General features: G+C 41.1%; 2 protein-coding genes across 10 annotated transcripts in view; both read left to right on the forward strand.

Moving 5' to 3' along the window:
- Positions 1-21,146, forward strand: part of ENTREP2 (endosomal transmembrane epsin interactor 2) — a 473,415-nt gene that overhangs the window by 310,396 nt on the left and 141,873 nt on the right. The window lies entirely within an intron of this gene.
- Positions 15,818-17,664, forward strand: NSMCE3 (NSE3 component of SMC5/6 complex). Its single transcript, XM_036106232.2, has one exon. It carries the CDS (start codon positions 16,454-16,456, stop codon positions 17,306-17,308), a length of 855 nt encoding a protein of 284 aa, XP_035962125.1. The 5' UTR covers positions 15,818-16,453; the 3' UTR covers positions 17,309-17,664.

Here is a 21,146-nt window from a genome sequence, read left to right on the forward strand (position 1 = left end):
TGCTCACATTTCTAGAGATTATTTTTTCCCTCTAAATTTTATTAAGTTTCATGATCCTTATATAGTTCTTGTATATAACCTCATTGTTCCTAGTTGTCATAATTAAGAAATTGTGGGAACTAAATTCAATTTACTTAGTGGAATATAGCTTAGTAAAGCGATGACATCAGGGTAAGAGAGACCATGTCAAAGTTGGGCCCAATCAGGAGCAGATGTGTACCTAACATTGTATATGACTTGCTTATTAATCCATTGTATGTGTCTGAACAGCTTTTTTTCGGGGAGGGGGGTGTTGCTTTATTTTTTATTGCAGTAGATCTTGCCTTCAGTTCAGGGTTGTATGAGGAAATAAAAAATGAGCCTGTAAAACAAAGAAGAATTTAGTTTAAAGTCATATATCATAAATATACCTATACATACTTTTGCAGATGTTACCTGATTTTGCATTTTTGTGAATATCCTGCATTAAGTTATACATATTGTACTACGATTAATTCAGAAGCCATTTTCACAGTAAGGTTGGTATATTTTGAGATAACGGGGACTTGTTCTTGCTCATGAGTGGGAAGATAGAGTTCTGAAAGCATTGGATCACCATTCATGCACAGTGGACTTTATGACCTATTTTTGATTTTACCCTCCTCTCAGGAATATCCAAGGGCCAAGGCAACCCCCCGAAGCCTCCCTTTGTCTGGTCTCTGTTATGGATGGCAGGAAGCAGTAGGAACAAGCAGAGCCCCCATTTCCTCAAGATACTTGGCTGCCGTTAAAGATCTATTCCCACAGAGTAGTTTTAAATGGAGACCTCCACTTGTCCTGGAAGTCACAGAATTGTGTCACTTGAAGAAAAATAGAGCCAAGATGGGAAATTTATTGTTTTACCAGCAGATGCTCTGGGAAACTCAGGATGCTCCAGCATACTGACATCTAATAATGAGGAACCAGGTGTTTCTTTAAATGTTATTTTCAGGAGGGGCTTTCTATTTCCTTTTCAACATGTGTTTATGATTTCTGATTTACGATTCTTTCGTGTGTGTGTGTGTATGTGTGTATGTGTGTGTGTGTGTATTTTATTGGGGGGGGGGTGCAAAGGGACAGGGAGAGAATCTTAAGCAGGAACCACACCCAGTGCAGAGCCTGATGCGGGGCATGATCTCACAAACCTGAGATCATGACCTGAGCCCACATTAAGAGTTGGATGCTCAACTGACTGAGCCACCCAGGCACCCCTAAAATTCTTTCATATATTAATAGTATTTTACAGCTGAAAGAGTTTGCCTAACTCAGCCCTGCGTATCTGCGGGTGAAGAGGCTGAGAGGTCTTCCAGGACCCAGAGGAAATTGGTGGCAGAGGAAAGATGAAACTGTGTTCCATAAACCATGTAGCATAAAGATGTTTGTTAACTGCCTAAAATACAAACATCTTTGTGATAATGGCAAAAATCATTATTTCTACAGTAGACTCTGCTCCATTTTAGTTTAAGTTTTTAGTTAAAAATTCTTTCTGTTGGGGAGGGGGGAAAGATGGCGGAGGAGTAGGGGACCCTATTTCAACTGGTCCCCGGAATTGAGCTGGATATCTACCAGACCACTCTGAGCACCCACGAAACCAGCCTGAGATGTAAGAAGATCTGGATCTCTACAAACAGAGTATTGCAGGTGGTTGGTTTTGAGGTACGAAGCGGAGAGCCGTGATTCTGCGGGCAGATATCGGAGGACAAACGGCGGCGGGAGGGTGCCTGGCCGTGGGGATCCTACACCGCCGGTGAGCGACAGCCTCCTGCGCTGCGGACGGGCACAGACTCGCAGACCGGTAGCGTCGGGAAAGGACTTTAGGGCAGCCCCCGGGGTGGAGGACCAGACCGGCGGGGTCGCGCGCACGCGAACCGCAGCCCCCCGCACAGAAACCGGAGCGACGGTCACGCAGGCGAGCTGCAGCCTCCCAGACGGAAACCCCTAGCGGCGGAGTCACGCGCACGGGAACTGCAGTCCTCGGGACAGGAGCCCAAGCGGCGGAGTTGTGCACACGCGAACTGCAGTCCCCAGGACAGAACCCCAAGTGGCGGAGTCGCGTGCACGCGAACTGCAGTCCCCGGGACAGGACCCCAAGCGGCGGAGTCGCGTGTGCGAACTGGGAGCGGCTGGCGGTTTTAGAAGCACAAAGGGCAGAGACGTGCCCCGACCTGGAGGCAGGACTGGGAGCGCTGCGGAGGGGCACACAACCCAGGACGCTGCAGTTTATAGCAGCACGGACAGAAACGGAGATGGTGTGGCCTGGAGAGCTCACTGAAGAACAGACTGAGGTCTCTCTGCTCTGAGGCAGAGGGTTGGAAATGGTCTCTTCTGCTCTGACTCACGGAAGAGACGTGGAAAGCCACCAGGGAAAGGCGCCAGAGAACAAAAGCCCCCAAAACTGATTCCCACTGAGCCCATCCCCCTCCATAGGGGCGCAGGGCAACTCTGCCCAAACAGGGTTGCCTGAGTAACAGCGCGGCAGGCCCCTCCCGCAGAAGACAGGCTGGGAAAACAAGAGGCCAGCAACCCTAAGGTCCTAAGAAAACAGGTGCATCTTGCTTGGGTTCTGGTCAATAATTTGGACTCTATACATTCTCTCAAACACCCATCAACAGAATGACTAGGAGGAGGAGCCCCCAAAACAGAAAAGACTCAGAGATTATGACTTATGCTGCAGATTTACAAATGGATGCAGATATAACCAAGATGTCGAGGGGGGAATTCAGGCTAGCAATTGTGAAGACAACGGCTAGAATGGAGAAATCAATTAATGGCAACATAGAGTCTCTAAGGGCAGAAATGAAAGGTGAATTGGCAGAACTTAAAAATGCTATCAATGAGATCCAATCCAATCTAGATAATCTAACAGCTAGGTTACTGAGACAGAAGAGAGAATAAGCGATCTGGAAGACAGTATACTAGATAAAAAGGGAAAAGAGGAGGCCAGGGAAAAACAACTCAGAATCCATGAAAATAGAATCAGAGAAATAAGTGACACCATGAGGCATTCCAGTGTCAGAATCATTGGAATTCCGGAGGGAGTGGAGAGAGAGAGAGGGCTAGAAGATGTATTTGAGCAAATTGTAGCTGAGAACTTCCGTAATCTGGGGAATGAAACAAACATTCGAGTCCTAGAGGTAGAGAGGACCCCTCCCAAGATCAAGGAAAACAGGCCAACACCCCGGCATGTAATAGTAAAACTTGCAAATCTTAGAACCAAGGAAACCATCTTAAGGGCAGTTAGGGGGAAGAGATTCCTTACATACAGAGGGAGGAAAATCAGAATAACGTCAGACCTATCCACAGAGACCTGGCAAGCCAGAAAGGCCTGGCAAGACATATTCAGGGTACTAAATGAGAAGAACATGCAGCCAAGAATACTTTATCCGGCAAGGCTTTCATTTAGAATGGATGGAGAGATGCAGAGCTTCCACGACCGGCAGAAGTTGAAAGAATATGTGACCACTAAGCTGGCCCTGCAAGAAATATTAACGGGGGTTCTATAAAAGGAGAAAGACCCCAAGAGTGATATACAACAGAAATTTACAGGGACAATCTATAAAAACAACGTCTTCACAGGCAACATGATGACAATTAATTCATATCTTTCAATAATTACTCTCAACGTGAATGGCCTAAACGCTCCCATAAAATGGCACAGGGTTGCAGACTGGATAAAAAGACAGGACCCATCCATATGCTGTCTTAAAGAGACTCATTTTGAACCTAAAGATACATCCAGACTGAAAGTGAAGGGATGGAGATCCACCTTCCATGCCAGCGGACCTCGAAAGAAACCTGGGGTAGCAATTCTTATATCAGACAAATTAGATTTTAAACTAAAGTCTGTAATAAGAGACACAGAAGGACACTATATCATTCTTAAAGGCTGTATCCAACAAGAAGATCTAACAATTGTAAATATCTATGCCCCCAACATGGGAGCAGCCATCTACATAAGCCAACTGTTAACCAAAATAAAGAGTCATATTGATAACAATACGTTAATTGTAGGAGACCTCAATACTCCACTCTCAGCAATGGACAGATCATCTAAGCACAAAATCAACAAGGAAACAAGAGCTTTGAATGATACATTGGACCAGATGGACCTCATAGATATTTACAGAACATTCCACCCTAAAACAACAGAATACTCATTCTTCTCGAGCGCACATGGAACTTTCTCCAGAACAGACCATATACTGGGTCACAAATCAGGTCTCAACTGATACCAAAAGATTGAGATTATTCCCTGCATATTCTCAGACCACAGTGCTTTAAAACTGGAACTCAATCACAAGAAAAAATTTGGCAGAAATTCAAACACTTGGAAGCTAAAGACCACTCTGCTCAAGAATGTTTGGGTCAACCAAGAAATCAAAGAAGAACTTAAACAATTCATGGAAATCAATGAGAACGAAAATACATTGGTCCAAAACCTATGGGATACTGCAAAGGCGGTCCTAAGGGGGAAATACATAGCCATCCAAGCCTCACTCAAAAAAATAGAAAAATCCCGAATTCACCAACTAACTCTACACCTTAAAGAACTAGAGAAAAAGCAACAAACGACGCCTAAGCCATGCATTAGAAGAGAAATAATTAAAATTAGAGCAGAAATCAATGAATTAGAAACCAGAAACACAGAAGATCAGATCAATGAAACTAGAAGTTGGTTCTTTGAAAGAATTAATAAGATTGATAAACCACTTATCCAAAGAAGAGAGAAAGGACCCAAATTAATAAAATTATGAATGAAAGGGGATAGATCACGACCAACACCAAGGAAATAGAAACAATTCTTAGAAATTCTTATCTACAACTATATGCCAATAAACTGAGCAATCTGGATGAAATGGAGGCCTTCCTGGAAACCTATAAGCTGCCAAGACTGAAACAGGAAGAAATTGACAACCTGAATAGGCCAATAACCAGTAACGAGATTGAAGCAGTGATCAAAAACCTCCCAAGAAACAAGAGTCCAGGGCCTGATGGATTCCCTGGGGAATTCTACCAAACATTCAAAGAAGAAATAATACCTATTCTACTGAAGCTGTTTCAAAAAATAGAAACAGAAGGAAAACTTCCAAACTCATTCTATGAGGCCAGCATTACCTTAATCCCCCAACCAGGCAAAGACCCCATCAAAAAGGAGAATTTCAGACCGATATCCCTGATGAATATGGATTCCAAAATCCTCAACAAAATCCTAGCTAATAGGATCCAACAATACATTAAAAGGATCATCCACCACGACCAAGTGGGATTTATCCCCGTGATGCAAGGGTGGTTCAGCATTCGCAAATCAATCAATGTGATAGAACACATTAATAAGAGGAGGGAGAAGAACCATATGGTCCTCTCAATTGATGCAGAAAAAGCATTCGACAAAATACAACATCTTTTCCTGATTAAAACTCTTCAGAGTATAGGGATAGAGGGAACATTCCTCAAGTTCATAAAACCCATCTATGAAAAACCCACAGCGAATATCATCCTCAATGGGGAAAAGCTGAGAGCCTTTCCCTTAAGATCAGGAACACGTCAAGGATGCCCACTCTCGCCACTATTGTTCAACATAGTACTAGAAGTCCTAGCAACAGCAATCAGACAACAAAAAGAAATAAAAGGTATTCAAATTGGCAAAGAAGAAGTCAAACTCTCTCTTTTCGCAGACGACATGATACTTTATGTGGAAAACCCAAAAGACTCCAGCCCCAAATTACTAGAACTCATCCAGCAATTCAGTAATGTGGCAGGATACAAAATCAATGCACAGAAATCAGTTGCTTTCTTATACACTAACAACGCAACTGTTGAAAGAGAAATTAGAGAAACGATTCCATTTACAATAGCACCAAAAACCATAAGATGCCTCGGAATAAACCTAACCAAAGAGGTAAAGGATCTATACTCTAGGAACTACAAAACACTCATGGAAGAAATTGAAGAAGACACAAAAAGATGGAAAAATATTCCATGCTCATGGATCGGAAGAATAAACATTGTTAAAATGTCTATGCTAGCCAGAGCAATCTATACCTTCCATGCCATCCCAATCAAAATTCCAATGACATTTTTCAAAGTGCTGGAACAAACAATCCTAAAATTTGTATGGAATCAGAAAAGACCCCGAATCGCCAAGGAGATGTTGAAAAAGAAAAACAAAGCTGGGGGCATCACGTTGCCCCCATTTCAAGCTGTATTACAAAGCTGTGATCACCAAGACAGCATGGTACTGGCACAAAAACAGACATGTAGACCAATGGAACAGAATAGAGAACCCAGATATGGACTCTCAACTCTATGGTCAAATAATCTTTGACAAAGCAGGAAAAAACATGCAATGGAAAAAAGACAGTCTCTTCAATAAATGGTGCTGGGAAAATTGGACAGTCACATGCAGAAGAATGAAACTCGACCATTCTCTAACACCATTCACAAAGATAAACTCAAAGTGGATGAAAGACCTCAATGTGAGACAGGAATCCATCAAAATCCTAGAGGAGAACATAGGCAGTAACCTCTTTGACATCGGCCACAGCAACTTCTTTCAAGATACATCTCCAAAAGCTAGTGAAACAAAAGCAAAAATGAACTTTTGGGACTTCATCAAGATAAAAAGCTTCTGCACAGCAAAGGAAACAGTCAACAAAGCAAAGAGGCAACCCACAGAATGGGAGAAGATACTTGCAAATGACACTACAGATAAAGGGCTGCTATCCAAAATCTATAAAGAACTTCTCAAACTCAACACCCAAAAAACAAATAATCAAGTCAAAAAGTGGGCAGAGGAGATGAACAGACACTTCTCTGAAGAAGATATACAAATGGCTAACAGACACATGAAAAAATGTTCATCATCATTAGCCATCAGGGAAATCCAAATCAAAACCACAGTGAGATATCACCTTATACCAGTTAGAATGGCAAAAATGGACAGGGAAAGAAACAAGAAATGTTGGAGAGGTTGTGGAGAAAGGGGAACCCTCTTACACTGTTGGTGGGAATGCAAGTTGGTACAGCCACTTTGGAAAACAGTGTGGAGGTTCCTCAAAAATTTAAAAATAGAGCTACCCTATGACCCAGCAATTGCACTACTGGGTATTTACCCCAAAGACACAGATGTAGTGAAAAGAAGGGCCATATGCACCCAATGTTCATAGCAGCAATGTCTGCAATAGCCAAACTGTGGAAAGAGCTGAGATGCCCTTCAACAGATGAATGGATAAAGAAGATGTGGTCCATATATACAATAGAATATTACTCAGCCATCAGAAAAGATGAATACCCAACTTTTACATCAACATGGATGGGACTGGAGATTAGGCTAAGTGAAATAAGTCAAGCAGAGAAAGTCAATTATCATATGGTTTCACTTATTTGTGGAACATAAGGAATAGCATGGAGGAGATTAAGAGAAGGCAGGGAAAAATGGGCGGGGGGAATTGGAGGGAGAGATGAACCATGAGAGACTATGGACCTGAGAAACAAACAGGGTTTTAGAGGGGAGGGGGGAGGGGGGATTGGTTAGCCTGGTGATGGGTATTAAGGAGGGCACGTACTGCATGGAGCACTGGGTGTTATACGAAAACAATGGATCGTGGATCACTACATCAAAAACTAATGATGTATTGTATGGTGACTAACATAACATAATAAAATTAAAAAAAAAAAAAATTCTTTCTGTGGCTGTTGATCCAGAAAGTCTGGGTGCCCTAACTGCATCCATTTGATGGTTTTCATTACTGTTTTCTTAAGTCTTCTTTTCTGTTTCATCTCATTACACTTCAGAAGGAGCAACTTATTCAAGACTTCAGCTTGGCCTTCTTCAGGTTCTTTTTAAAACAGGTTTATTAATACATAATTAACATATCATAAAATTCACTTGTTTAAAGTATACAATGTTTTTTAGCATACTTCAGAGTTATGCAACCATCATTATCTAATTTTATCACATTTTGAATCACCCCAAAAAGAAATCTCATAGGCTTTAGCAGTCACTCCCCATTCCCCACAATAAAACTGTGTTCCATAGAAGCTGTACCATTTTACATTCCCACCAGCAATATTTGAGGTTTCCAATTCCTCTGCCTCCTTGCTAACACTTGATATTATCTGCCTTTTTTGTTTATAGCCATTCTGGAGCCTGAAGTAGTATATCATTATGGTTTTGATTTGCATTTCCCTAACGACTAATTATGTTCAACATTTTTTCATGTGATTAGCCATTCTTACATCTTTGGAGACATGTCTATTCAAATCCTTTGCCCAGTTTTACAATTGGATTTTTGTCTTCTTCTTAAGTTCCAAGAGTTGTTTATATTTTCTGCATATGTGTCCCTTATTAGATACATGATTTGCAAATAATTTCCCCCAGAATGTGTAGATTGCCTTCTCACTTTCTTGAGTATCCTTGGACACACACATGTTTTTAACTTTGATGAAGTACAACTTATCAGTCTTCTTGTTTATCATCTCTGCTTTTAGTCTCTTATCTAAGAGGTCATTGACAAACCCAAGGTCATGAAATTTGCTCCTATGTTTCATTTTAAGAGTTTTATAGTTTTAGGGTGCCTGGGTGGCTCAGTCGTGAAGCATCTGCCTTCGGCTCAGGTCATGATCCCAGGGTCCTGGGATCGTGCCCCTCGTCAGGCTCCCTGCTCCGTGGGGAGCCTGCTTCTCCCTCTCCCACTCCCCCTGCTTATATTCCCATCGCTGTGTCTTTCTCTGTCAAATAAATAAATAAAATCTTTAAAATAAAAGAGTTTTATAGTTTTAATTCTTACATTTAGGTCCATGATCCACTTTGAGTTAATTTTGTATGTGGTGTGAGGTCAGGGTTCAATCCATTCTTTTGCGTGTGGATATCCAGCACCATCTGTTGTTACCCCCATTGAATTATCTTGGTCCCTTTTTTAAAAAAATCTGTTAACCATAGATGTATGGATTTAATTTTGCACTGTCCCTTCTGCTCCATTGCTCTATATGTGTATCAGTTTACGAGGGCTGCCATAACAAAATACCACAGACTGGGTGGCTTAAACAACAGAAATTTATTTTCTAACAATCTGGAGGCTAGAAGTCCAAGATCAAACTGTTGGTAAGTGTGGTTTCTCCTGAGCCTCTCTTCTTAACTTGCAGACAGCTGCCTTTTCACTGTGTCCTCATATGGCCTTCTCTCTGCGTGCACACGTCCCTGGTATTTCTTCCAGGGATGAAGGATGGTGTCCTTCTGAGGGCATCAGTCTTACTGGATTAGCAGCCTACCCTAATGGCCTCATTCTAACTTAATCCATTTAAAGAGCTTATTTCCAAATTCAGTCACATTCTGAGGTCCTAGGAATTGGGACTTAAATTTATGAATTTGAGGAGGAGGCGGGAGACACAATTCAGCCCCTAACAATAGGTCTGGGCTTGTGACAGTACCACAGAGCTTTGATTACCCTAGTGTTGTAGTCAGTTTTGACATATTGTAGAAGTGTGAGGAAATGTGAGTTCTTTGTTCTTTTTTAAGTGTTTTAGCTATTCTGGGTCCCTTGAATTTCCTTACGAATTTTAGGATCAGCCTGTTAATTTCTGTAAAAGATGCAGCTGGAATTTTGGTAAGGATTGTCTTCAATCCGTTTTACATATTGTTAGATTTCATTTGCTACTATTTTGATAAGGATTTTTGCATCAATATTCATAAGGGATGTTGGTTGGTAGTTTTCTTATAATGGATCGTCTGGTTTTGGTATCAAGATAATACTGGACTCAGAATGGGTTGGGAATTGGTTCTTCAGTTTTCTGAAAGAGTTGGTTTTAATTCCTTTTAAAAGAATTTTGGTAGAATTCACCAATGAAACCACCTGGATCTGGATTTTTCTTTGTGGGAAGTTTATAAACTACTAATTCAATCTTTCTTTATTGTAGGCCTATTTATATTTTCTATTTCTTCTTGAAATCTGTGACTTTCTAGGAACTTTTCCATTTCACCAAACTTATCTAATCTGTTGTTACATAGTTGTTTATTGCTCATGGCATTCTTTTACAATTTTTTTTAAGATTGGTAGTGATATCCTCTCCTTTGTTCCTGATTTTATTAATTTGGGTGTTCTTTCTTGGTCACTGTAGCTCTTTGTCAATTTTACTGCTTCTTTAAATTCTTGGATCATCTTTAATGAGCTGTTTTATTTCACCTGTGCCAGGTTCTGCACTTCTTTCTTTCCTCTACAGATCATGCTGCTAGAGTTGCTGGCAAGTAGGCTGGCAAGTGGCGAGAGGCCCAGAAGTGTCTGGCACAGCGGACTTTGCTTTTATGAGCCACTGTGAATCAAAGAACACACTGTTTACATGTCTCCTGAGGCACCATGAAGCAGCCTCTTGGAATTCAGGCTCAAAGGGGTTGAAACTGCTCAAGGCCTCTCCCAACATCAAGGCCTGATAGCATTTGACCTGCCGGAAAGGCTTCCTCTGAGGGCAATTAGTCAGCAGCCTGGACAGGCTCTTGAAGGATTACCCTCAGAAAGAAGACAGCTGTAGGCTCTCTCAGAAGGGAGACATGGGTTTCTGCCAGCTGAATACCCACAAGTACCACATGATCCTGGGTCTTCCCAGGCCTTGGGAAGGGGCAGGCTTTCTCCTTACCAGGTACCTAAGCTCTCACTTGCATCTCAGGGAGAAGCAGCCTTGTACACTCTCCTTTGCAGATTCTGGAGAACCCATAGCCTTTGTGCACTCTCCAACCTTGAATGCATGCCTTCCTTAGGTGTTGAGTTAGCTCAAGGGAGGGAACCAGGAAGGAGAGGGGATCAGAGACATGGGGTCTGTGCATACCCACCATCTGGCCAGGATTCCTACAGCCATCGCTAGAGTACCTCTGAGTATTATTTCTGGTTTTGTGTTTATAATTGTTGTCTCCTTCAGGACCACCACTTACGCATATATGTAAGGTTTTTCTTGTCTGCCTTCAGTATTTTCATACTTCTTTCTCATTCTTTTATTCTTAATCCATTTCAGTTTGTTCAGTTTTCTCAAAACAACTTATCTGTCTTGCCCCTGAGTATTAGCCTTGTCAATTCTCCTCCTTGGTGCCCTTGCCCTGTGAGTATACCTCTGTTCTAGGCTAAAGTGAAACCTAGAAAAAAAGAATGAGGCTTCTGTCACCTTTAACGGTGTGGCCTGTGGGGAAATGCTTTGTGTTAAATATGGAGAACATAGCTACTCTAGAATAACAAATACTTTAAAATACGTTCTAGGTTGTCTGAAACTTTTTGCAGAGGTAAATCACCAGATTAGCTCATATGTACATTTCACATGGAAGAACAGTCTGTCTTTCATGATTTCTACTTTGGCCTTATTGCCAGCAATTAAAATCAAAAGTGCATTCCTCAACCACAGAACATGCCAAGAAATAATAAAAATGTCAAATTGTATTCAGATCGCCTCTCATTACATTCAATAACCTTATAGGTAATATTAACTTTGTCTAGCTCCATTCTCTTTAAACCAAGTCTCATTCCTTAGACCCTTTATTCTCCTGCTTAATTGGGTTTGGATACTGTTTAGCCAGAATTTTTCCAGTTTCAAGTAAGGAGAACAAACTGAAAGCAGGTAAAGCAAAAGGAGATTTGACTTGCTTCAATAAGTACTTACCCCAGAGTTTGACCTTGAACTCAGGATCCAGAAATTCAGATGGCAGCATTAAGACTATTTCTCTCTTAGATCTTTGAGTTGGCTTCACCATGAGGCAGGCTATGTCCAAGCAAAGGCAAAGGTGGCTAGGCTTACATCACCACCCAGCTTGTCGGCTTGGAGAAAGAGAACCTATGTGAACCTCTGAAAGGATGTGGACTGGACTTTGAACCAGTTGCTGTGGCTGGCCTGCATCTCATGCACTCAGGACAGAAAGGTAGAGCCTTACCAAGGTCTCCTAGAGATTGGAAGAAGCAGTTCCTAAAAGGAAAAGATGCAGAACAAGAGGGAAAAACAAGCAAACAAGAAATTTATTGGCCACTATTGAGACCTTATGTGTTTGTAATTTTATAACTCAATAGATTTTAATGATTTTCATAAGTAAAAGGCCCTGCATAACTGGAAGGTTTGTATTTCTTGAAAAGAGTCTAAGAAGGTGTTTCTGGGCCAAATAGCTGCAGTGCTTGGGAAGAGCTCTCTCATCAAGCTGCATCTCTCTACCCCCTTCCACCAGCCAAGGAAAGCTCTGTTGCCATTTAAAGTATTCTTCCATGAGGGACAAAGTGTTATCGAGTAGTCCTATTGTGTCTTTTAACCTGTATGGATCTTTGTTACGAATGAGTGGACACAAGGGATTTTAGTGCAACCATTAAAGTATCTGGAATCTTCTTCCTCCTATCTACTCACCAAAATAGTATCTGCCTTCCCGGCTCCAGCTCCTTTGCTCACATGCTACACACTGTCCCACTTTCTTTCACTGGAAAAGGCAGTGAAGCTGTTCATATATGGTGGCTGCATGCTTTTATCATTGCTTTTCTCCCCCAGAAAGCCCTTACCTGCTTTTTGCACTAGGTTGCTGAGAAAATTTAAAACTTTCTCTGGTTCTGCAAGAAATACCAGTGAATGAAGAGGAGAATCCAGTAGATAATAAAGATGATTAGAGCTTGTTGGCAGTCATGTGCTACCAAGGAGATGAAATAAAGCAATTAATTACTCAGAGACATCTAAAGAGCAAGTGCTAACTGGTAGGCATTTCTTTGTTTAATGCATTTGAAATCCTAGCTAGCTTAATTTTGCCTCAAAGAATTTTTCCTTCTTTTTCTTTTGGGTCTAGTAATAAAAGTATTAATCATTAACATAAACTGAAAATGTCTTTCTTTTTAAACCACTTGTCTTTATTACTTCACTGGCTGAACAAAGTCACAAATGTCATATTCAAGTCACACTGAATTTACTGAAAATTTGAATGTGTATGACTGCTAGGGCGTGGTGTTACTAGGACGTTAAAATCATTGAGAATATATTTCTCACTTATCTCCCAAGCAAGACAATCAACACTGAATTTCATTTTTAAAAGAAAATAATTTTAATAGCACCTTAATATGTTTCTTTCCAGACCTTTTTCTCATTTTTGTGTGTACAAATGTTTCACTTCAGTAAACATCTTTCTACATAGAGCTTTGTAGAGTCCTCAGATAGTTTCCTTAACATAAACCCTGTGGAAAGAAGCAAACTGTTATCAACTACCCGGTCCCAGCCTTGTGCTAGGTACTTGGCAAACCTATCTCATTAGTTCCCTGATGTCTGGGTTATGATAGTAGTCCCCCCTTATCTGTGGTTTCGCTTTTTGCTCTTTCGGTTACTCTTGGTCAGCCGTGGTCTGCAAGCAGATGATCCTCCTTCGGACATATTCTCAGGTCAATAATAGCCTAATGCTACATCACAGTGCCTGTGTCATTCACCTCACTTTATCTCATCATGCAGGCATTTTATCATCTCACATCATAAGAAGGGTGACATTTTGAGAAAGACCATATTTACATAACTTTACATTACATATATTGTTATAATTGTGCTACTTTATTATTGGTTATTGTTTTTAATCTCTGACTATGCCTAACTGATCAACTTTATCATAGGTATATATGCATGTATAGGAAAAAACATAGTATATATAGGATTCAGGTCTATCTGCAGTTTTAGGCATCCACTGAGGGTCTTGGAACGTACTCCCTCTGGATAAGGAGAGATTACGGTAATCTCATTTTGTTGATCTGGAAACAGAAAGGAGCATCAGTAGCTCCCCTGATGTTACACAGATTTCTAATCTAGGTCCATCTAACTCCATACCTTTGCTTTTTCAAGGACATATTTATGTTCTCTCTGCTTCAACATATGGTTAAGAGCAGTGTCTGGAGGCACAATATCTTAATTCAGAACCAGATCCATCACTTATTTGCTAAAGGACCCCAAAACAGTTAATATTTTCCTCTGTGCCTCAGTTTCTTCCTTTTGACAAGAGAAACCTAATAAACAGGTCTCATAGGGTTGTCGTGGTGATTAAATAAAGTAATCCATGTAGACCACTTAGAACAGAGTCTGACCCACAGTTACCTTTGTAATAACTGTCAGCTGTTGTTTCTATGTATTATTATTGTTAGTGTTGTTATTACCATCATCACCATCACGACAGTTTTTCCCCAAACATCCATGGCTTTCCATGTCATTCTAAAATGGAGGGTGGTCTGGATGACTTCATACGATGCCTAAAGTTCATTCTAATACTATTATTTTATGTCTGTATTTTCATACCTGAATTCTCCTGGACACAGTATAGAGATACTGGTTTTAACCAGTATCTTTTCTGACCTATTTTGAGTATGACAATCTGCTGAATTAAGATGCTGCTGAAGGACACTGCAGATTTATACTGAAAATGCAGCCTAATTATTGACAATGGTTTTCATCTCATTTTCCATTTCTCTGTTATCTGTTGGTTGCTGATTTTTTCTTTCTTTTTCTTTCTTTTTTTAAACTCAGGGTACAACTGATCCTTCTGGAGGGACCTTTTGCAGAATTCTTGATTGCAGGAGGTTTAACATAAGTCCAAATTTGTAAGGAAAATGAAGCAGATGAATTTTCTCATTGTTAAAAAAAAATGAATGCCTTGATGATTTATTTGTTTTTCTTAGTAGGCTTCTGTCATTAAGATGGATGCTTGAGGATATATTGTTAGATCTTGTGTGGAACAGAGAGTTATTACTCATAGTGTACCAGATCTCAGCGTACTTGCATCACAACATGGAATATCATTTTACATTTAGATTTGCAGTTCCAGGGCCATTATCAGATTGCATTTTCATATTGAATTACAAACAAAAATTTCATGTTACTAGCACTTAATGAAATTTTAATAAGGTTGTGTTTTGATGCTATTATTCAAATAATGTGTTTTGAATTGCTTTCCTTTGACTATATTTGCATTAAAGAGGAACTCGATTTGATTTGGTTCTTTGAAGTTTTCCCACTTTCTGGGCAGCTTTAAAAAGACAAAGTAGGAAATTCAGTTTCTTCTCTGCAAGTCAGTAAATAGAAAAGGAACGCATTTGCTAAGATCTGCAGAAGTAATGGCAGCAGACTGCAGATGGTTCGAGTTAATGAAATGACTCATGTTGGCTATTAGAGCTGCCCAATTAAAAATATATATACAAAGTGCACACATCACAGATTATGAGGACTGACATCCCTGCGTTCTCCTTTCTTTCTCTTGAGCCCTAAGGCTAAGATATTAAAAATTAAGAAATTTAAGAGATTCACATTATTGCAGTTCTTGATCAGTGATGCCCAAAATTAGATGGGAATCTCTTGAGAGAGCACGTGTCTGTTTTGTAGCATTCTTCTTAGCCATTTCTGCTAAAATTGTGGTTGTGGGCCCAAGGCAGTTTACATGAGCAAGTGCTTTCCGAAAGGTAGAAGAAGACCTCACTGTAACGTGTTTTATGTGGTGGTTTTGTCCTGGTTGTCTAGCAGAGGGAGTTTAATGCATAGGCGATAAATACTGAAAGAATGAAAACGCGGTTAAGAGTCTTGCTTGCAAGGCAACGTTGCTTTTACCAAACATTCGTTTTTTTTTTTTTTAAAGATTTTATTTATTTATTTGACAGAGAGAGACACAGCGAGAGAGGGAACACAAGCAGGGGGAGTAGGAGAGGGAGAAGCAGGCTTCCCGCGGAGCAGGGAGCCCGATGTGGGGCTCGATCCCAGGACCCTGGGATCATGACCTGAGCTGAAGGCAGACGCTTAACGACTGAGCCACCCAGGCGCCCCCCAAACATTCGTTTTTAATAAACTCTCAGGGGCATTAGAGAAAGTAACTGGTGGTAAATGGTTATGAGGGTTTGAACCTGAGCCGAGGGGAGGGCGTGGCGAAGGCAAACGTAGTTAGGAAATCATCTGGGTCTTTTATTCTTTTTACGTCGTTTTGTGTAGAAGGAAATGCTTTTACTTCACTTTCACGCTCTTACCTTCCTCCTCACCTTACTGTTCTCCCACATTCAGACTTTGAGTTTCCTCCATCTAAAAAATATTCGCGATTTTAGAACTCTTAATACTCATTTTCTGCAGTACTTGCCTGAGCCCTTGTGGTCCTGAGCTTAGCCGCACACTTGCTTAGGAGTTTTGGTTCCTGTTCCCTGTCTGGGTGGTTTGGTGAGGACAACACCTTAGGTTCCAACGAGAACCACCGCTAAGACTCCGCGGCTTTCCGCCAACGCGCCGCGGCCAGGGAGACGCCCCCGACGCAACGCGCAGTCTCTGCCGACGCAGGCGCGGTCTCCGTGATGCAACGCGCGCCCCCTCTGGCCCCGCCCAAGGCCGCCCAAACGTGCCGCGCGCCAACCCACAATTCCCGCTGCGCGCTCCGATCCCGCCGCCGCTGCCGCCGCTGCCGCCGCCCGTTAGGGCTCCCGCAGCCGGGGACATGTTGCAGAAACCGAGGAGCCGGGGCCGGCCTAGCTCCCAGGCGGAGAGGGACTGGGGCCGCGGCGCGGCCGAGGAGGCCCCGAGCACCTCCCGCGGGGCGGGCAGCTCCCGGGAGGCCCGGAGCGCATCGTCGCAGGGCGCCCGCCGGGCCGCGGCCTCCCCGGAGGTGGGGCCCAGGTCCCAGCAGCAGCTGGAGCTGAAGGTGGCCGAGCTGGTGCAGTTCTTGCTGATTAAGGACCAGAAGAAGATCCCGATCAAGCGCACTGACATACTGAAGCACGTCATCGGGGACTACAAGGACATCTTCCCTGACCTCCTTAAACTGGCTGCCGAGCGCCTCGAGTACGTCTTCGGCTACAAGCTGGTGGAACTGGAACCCAAAAGCAACACCTACATCCTGATCAACACCCTGGAACCGGTGGAGGAGGATGCCGAGGTGAGAGGCGATCAGGGCACGCCCACCACCGGCCTCCTGATGATTGTTTTAGGTCTCATCTTTATGAAGGGCAATACCATCAAGGAAACGGAGGTCTGGGACTTCCTGCGTCGCTTAGGGGTGTACCCCACAAAGAAGCATTTAGTTTTTGGGGACCCAAAGAAACTTATTACCGAAGAATTCGTGCGGCAGCGTTACCTGGAGTACCGGCGGATACCCCACACTGATCCTGTAGACTATGAATTACAGTGGGGCCCCCGAACCAACCTGGAAACCAGCAAGATGAAAGTTCTTAAGTTTGTGGCCAAAGTCCATAATCAAGACCCCAAGGACTGGCCAGCACAGTACTGTGAGGCTTTGGCAGATGAGGAGGCCAGAGCCAGACCGGAGACAGGTGGCCCAGCCCCCTCCTCTTGAAGTCTGAGACAGATTCAGAGGGACTTCTGGGGAAGGTCAAAGGCACTGGGTGAAGGGTTAGGGGTGGGAGGGAGCATATTTCCGTAACGCTTAAATGTGTGTGGCTTTAGGATGTGTTTGCAAACATACGTTCTCTTTTAATGTAAGTTATTTGGTTCCAACTTTTCACTTTTAAAAATATTAGGAGGGGATGTTGGTTTGATTTGTTTTATCGTTGTATATTTTGGCGTAAAAATTTTGCTACCATTATACAACTGATTGAAAAACTTTGTACCGTGATCTGGAACAGGTGTTTAAAAAAGAACACATCAGTAAATTGCTTTGGCGCCAAGAAAATAAAAGCGAAGTGGTTATTACCTGGTCTCTTTAATAGTTTGTAAGTTAAAATAAAAACCTTATAAATTAAAAAAAATGTAATTGTCCATATCCTTTTTTACCTTAAGACAGCTATTTTATATTTATATATTTCCCATGTATATAAGCATTATGCATGGTCTAAGTAATAATGTACATATTGTATTTTCTCCGAATAGCAATAATTATCACTCAGCTCTGTGACCATTTAGTGCCATATGGCTTTTTCTTTTTTTTCTTTCTTTTTTTGTGGCTATAATTGTAATAAATACTGTATCTTTGAGGCAATTAGGCATTGTGCATTTTTCAGTCATGGTTCATGAGATACTAATTTCATGATCCAAAACCAGCATCTTAAAAGCATTTTTTTCTTGCTACGTATTATTAAGGTAAATAGTGTTTTGTAGACGTTGGCTTGCTTTTATATGTGTGTGTGTATATTGGATCATGATCTAAAATAGAAAATAAATTTCTCACTGGGTCCAAAAAGTGGATAAAACTGTTAGTGATTAACCATGCCTCCCTGGGAATCAGACTGCCTGGTTCAGATCCTCGCTTCACGTAACTAGCTGTATGAATTTAGGCAGGTTATTTGTATACAGGTGTTTCCTCACCTGTAAAAGGAGCTGATGATACTCATGCTATGTGTGATAATGTGGTAATTAGATTTTGGAAGTATATGTAAAGTTCTTGGTACAATGCCTGGTGTGGAGGATTTTAGTTGTTCACTTTGTTCCTTAACTTTTTAAATTTGTTTTTTAATCTTGGTCTGGCGTAAAGTTTGTATTGGGGGTTTTTTCAGGTTTTCTCTCATTAACTTCTAAATCACAGAGTAGGAGTTACTGGTTCAAAACTTATGTCAGTCTTCTAGCCTGACTCTCTTGTGTGGTGCTTGGAAAAACGTAACTCGTGGTATATTGTGAGTATAGTCCATATAAAGTAGAGCAGGACAGTGAGACAAAAGATCTCCCCTGGGCTTGAGAGCTAACTGTATAGTGAAAAGGTATGGGTTTTGAGGTTGTCTGACAAACGGAATTTGAATTAGGGCTCATGCTATGTCAGCATGGTGATTTGGGGTACATTTTAAATTCTCTGAATCTCAATTTACCTGTAAGATGGGAAAAACTAACTATATCGTAGTTTTTTGCATGGATTAAATGAGTCTGAAGAAAAGAGCTTCCAATCTCTTCCCATTGTATTCCTCCATAGCCTCTGGCAAAATGCTGCTTATATTCAGAGACTCAACAAATAATTATTCAGGGGGTGAATAAGTATAATTGTTTGAGAAGGTACTACAAATTAACCCTAAATGAGATAATTTAGCTAAAAAAAAATGTGGATTTGATCAACCCTGGACTAAATGCCATCTAGAAGAGTCTATGGTGGGTTTGTAGTGGTATGGAAGAATGTGATAGGTTACTGTGTTTTGTTTTGTTTTTTAATTTTATTTATTTGACAGAGACAGAGAGGGAACACAAGCAGGGGGTGTGGGAGAGGGAGAAGCAGGCCTCCCGCCGAGCAGGGAGCCTGATGTGGGGCTCGATGTGGGGCTCGATCTGAAGACAGATGCTTAACCTACTGAGCCACCCAGGCACCCCAGGTTACTGTGTTTTATTTCATTCTCTTGAATCGGAATTTGCATTTATTTCATCAATGGGATATAATTGGTCCTCGAAGGCATTGCTTCTTGGTTTGCATTTTATTTCAGTGTATAAATTACCTTGTGATTGAGCATCCTGCTTACTGGTCCCTTACTTCACTAACTGCTTTCCCTTCTGGAGTGTTTTAGCACTGGTATTTTCATCTGTATGGTGAAAACTATCATTACCCAGAACCCACGATCAGTTGTCTGAGGCAGATCTCTTCTCCCACTCCCACACTTTTCCATAGAGATGTTAACAGTTTACCTTTAATGAATTACCATTTTGTTTCAGATTTTATTTTTTACTTATTTAAAATTTTTATTTATTTTAAGCAATCTCTACATCCAACATGGGGTTTGTACTCACCATGCTGAGATCAAGAATCACATCCTCTTCCTACTAAGAGATTTTTTTTTTTAAGATTTTACTTATTTATTAGAGAGAGACAGGGAAAGAGGGAACATAAGCAGGGGGAGTAGGAGAGGGAGAAGCAGGCTTCCCGTGGAGCAGGGAGCCCAATGCTGGGCTCGATCCCAGGACGCTGGGCTCGATCCCAGGACCCTGGGATCGTGACCTGAGCAGAAGGCAGATGCATAATAACTGAGCCACCCAGGCATCCCCCCTACTAAGATTTTAAAATGTAAAATGTAAAACATTACAGGCCAGATGAAGCCCTGTGTCTTTTTACCCTTCCCAGAGGTGTCAAAAGTTTGTGGATATCATTCCATTGTATGATATAATGCTTTTACCCCCTCCCACACACACACACACACACACACACACACACACACACACACATGAACAATATATAGTAGCATTTTATGAGCTTTTATGACATACAGGGCGCATTATACTATACTCTTGCCACTTGCTGTTTTAACTCACCTTGTATCTGACATTTAGCCACAAAGGTCTGATTTATTGTTTATAGTTGTTCTTTCATGTGGAGAAAAAGTAAGTTTGTTTATCTATTTCCTAATGGTTGGACAGGTTCTTTCCAATTTTTTGCAATTTGCCTGCAGTGTATAGTGCTTCCTTAGGCACATGTGAGTTTCTCTAGTCAGAAATAAATAGAGCAATCATGGGGCATTGCCAAATTGCTCTTGAGTTTGTGTTAAATTACAATCTACAAATATTTTAGAGTTCTTTTTCACTGGCCCCCCTTATAAAAATTAGCCCTTCCAGCCCTACTGTGGGTATGTAGTGATAATTTATTGTAGTATTAACTTGCACCTCTAGTTTACTAGTGACTTTAAGTATCTTTTGGGGTTTTTTTGCCATCAAGTTTTATATCTGTTAGACTTTTTCTATTTTTTATTGATTTGTAAGATTTCTTTATATATTCTGCATATTAATCCATTGTCATATCTAGTGCAAACAGCTTGTCACATATCACTTTTTTTTTTTTTTTTGGTCATACAGATGATTTGGTTTTAATGTGTCAAAATCATCAGTGTTTTATTTTTAAGGGCTATGTTTTTTGTGTAGTGCTTTAAAAAAAAGTCTCCCTGATCCTAGTAAGTGTTAAAAATTTTTGATTCTCACATTTATGTTTTTAATACGTCTTTGTATATGATATGAGGTATGGATATAATTTTCATTTTTTTCCTATATGGATTGCCTAGCACCAACTTCTCATAGTTTATCCACAGTGATTTATAATATGCTCTCTATTATATACAACATCTCCCATATAAATGAATTTTGGCTGGGACTAAATCGATTTATATGATTTCCTATTCCTTTGCCAATACCATGCTATTCTAATTCTATAGCATCATAATATAAGGGGTTTTTCTCCTTTTCAATTCTTACAGCTTTTATTTTGGTCTTGACTTTTT

This window comes from Halichoerus grypus, chromosome 8 (assembly GCF_964656455.1).
Source record: "Halichoerus grypus chromosome 8, mHalGry1.hap1.1, whole genome shotgun sequence".
Taxonomy (NCBI): domain Eukaryota; kingdom Metazoa; phylum Chordata; class Mammalia; order Carnivora; family Phocidae; genus Halichoerus; species Halichoerus grypus.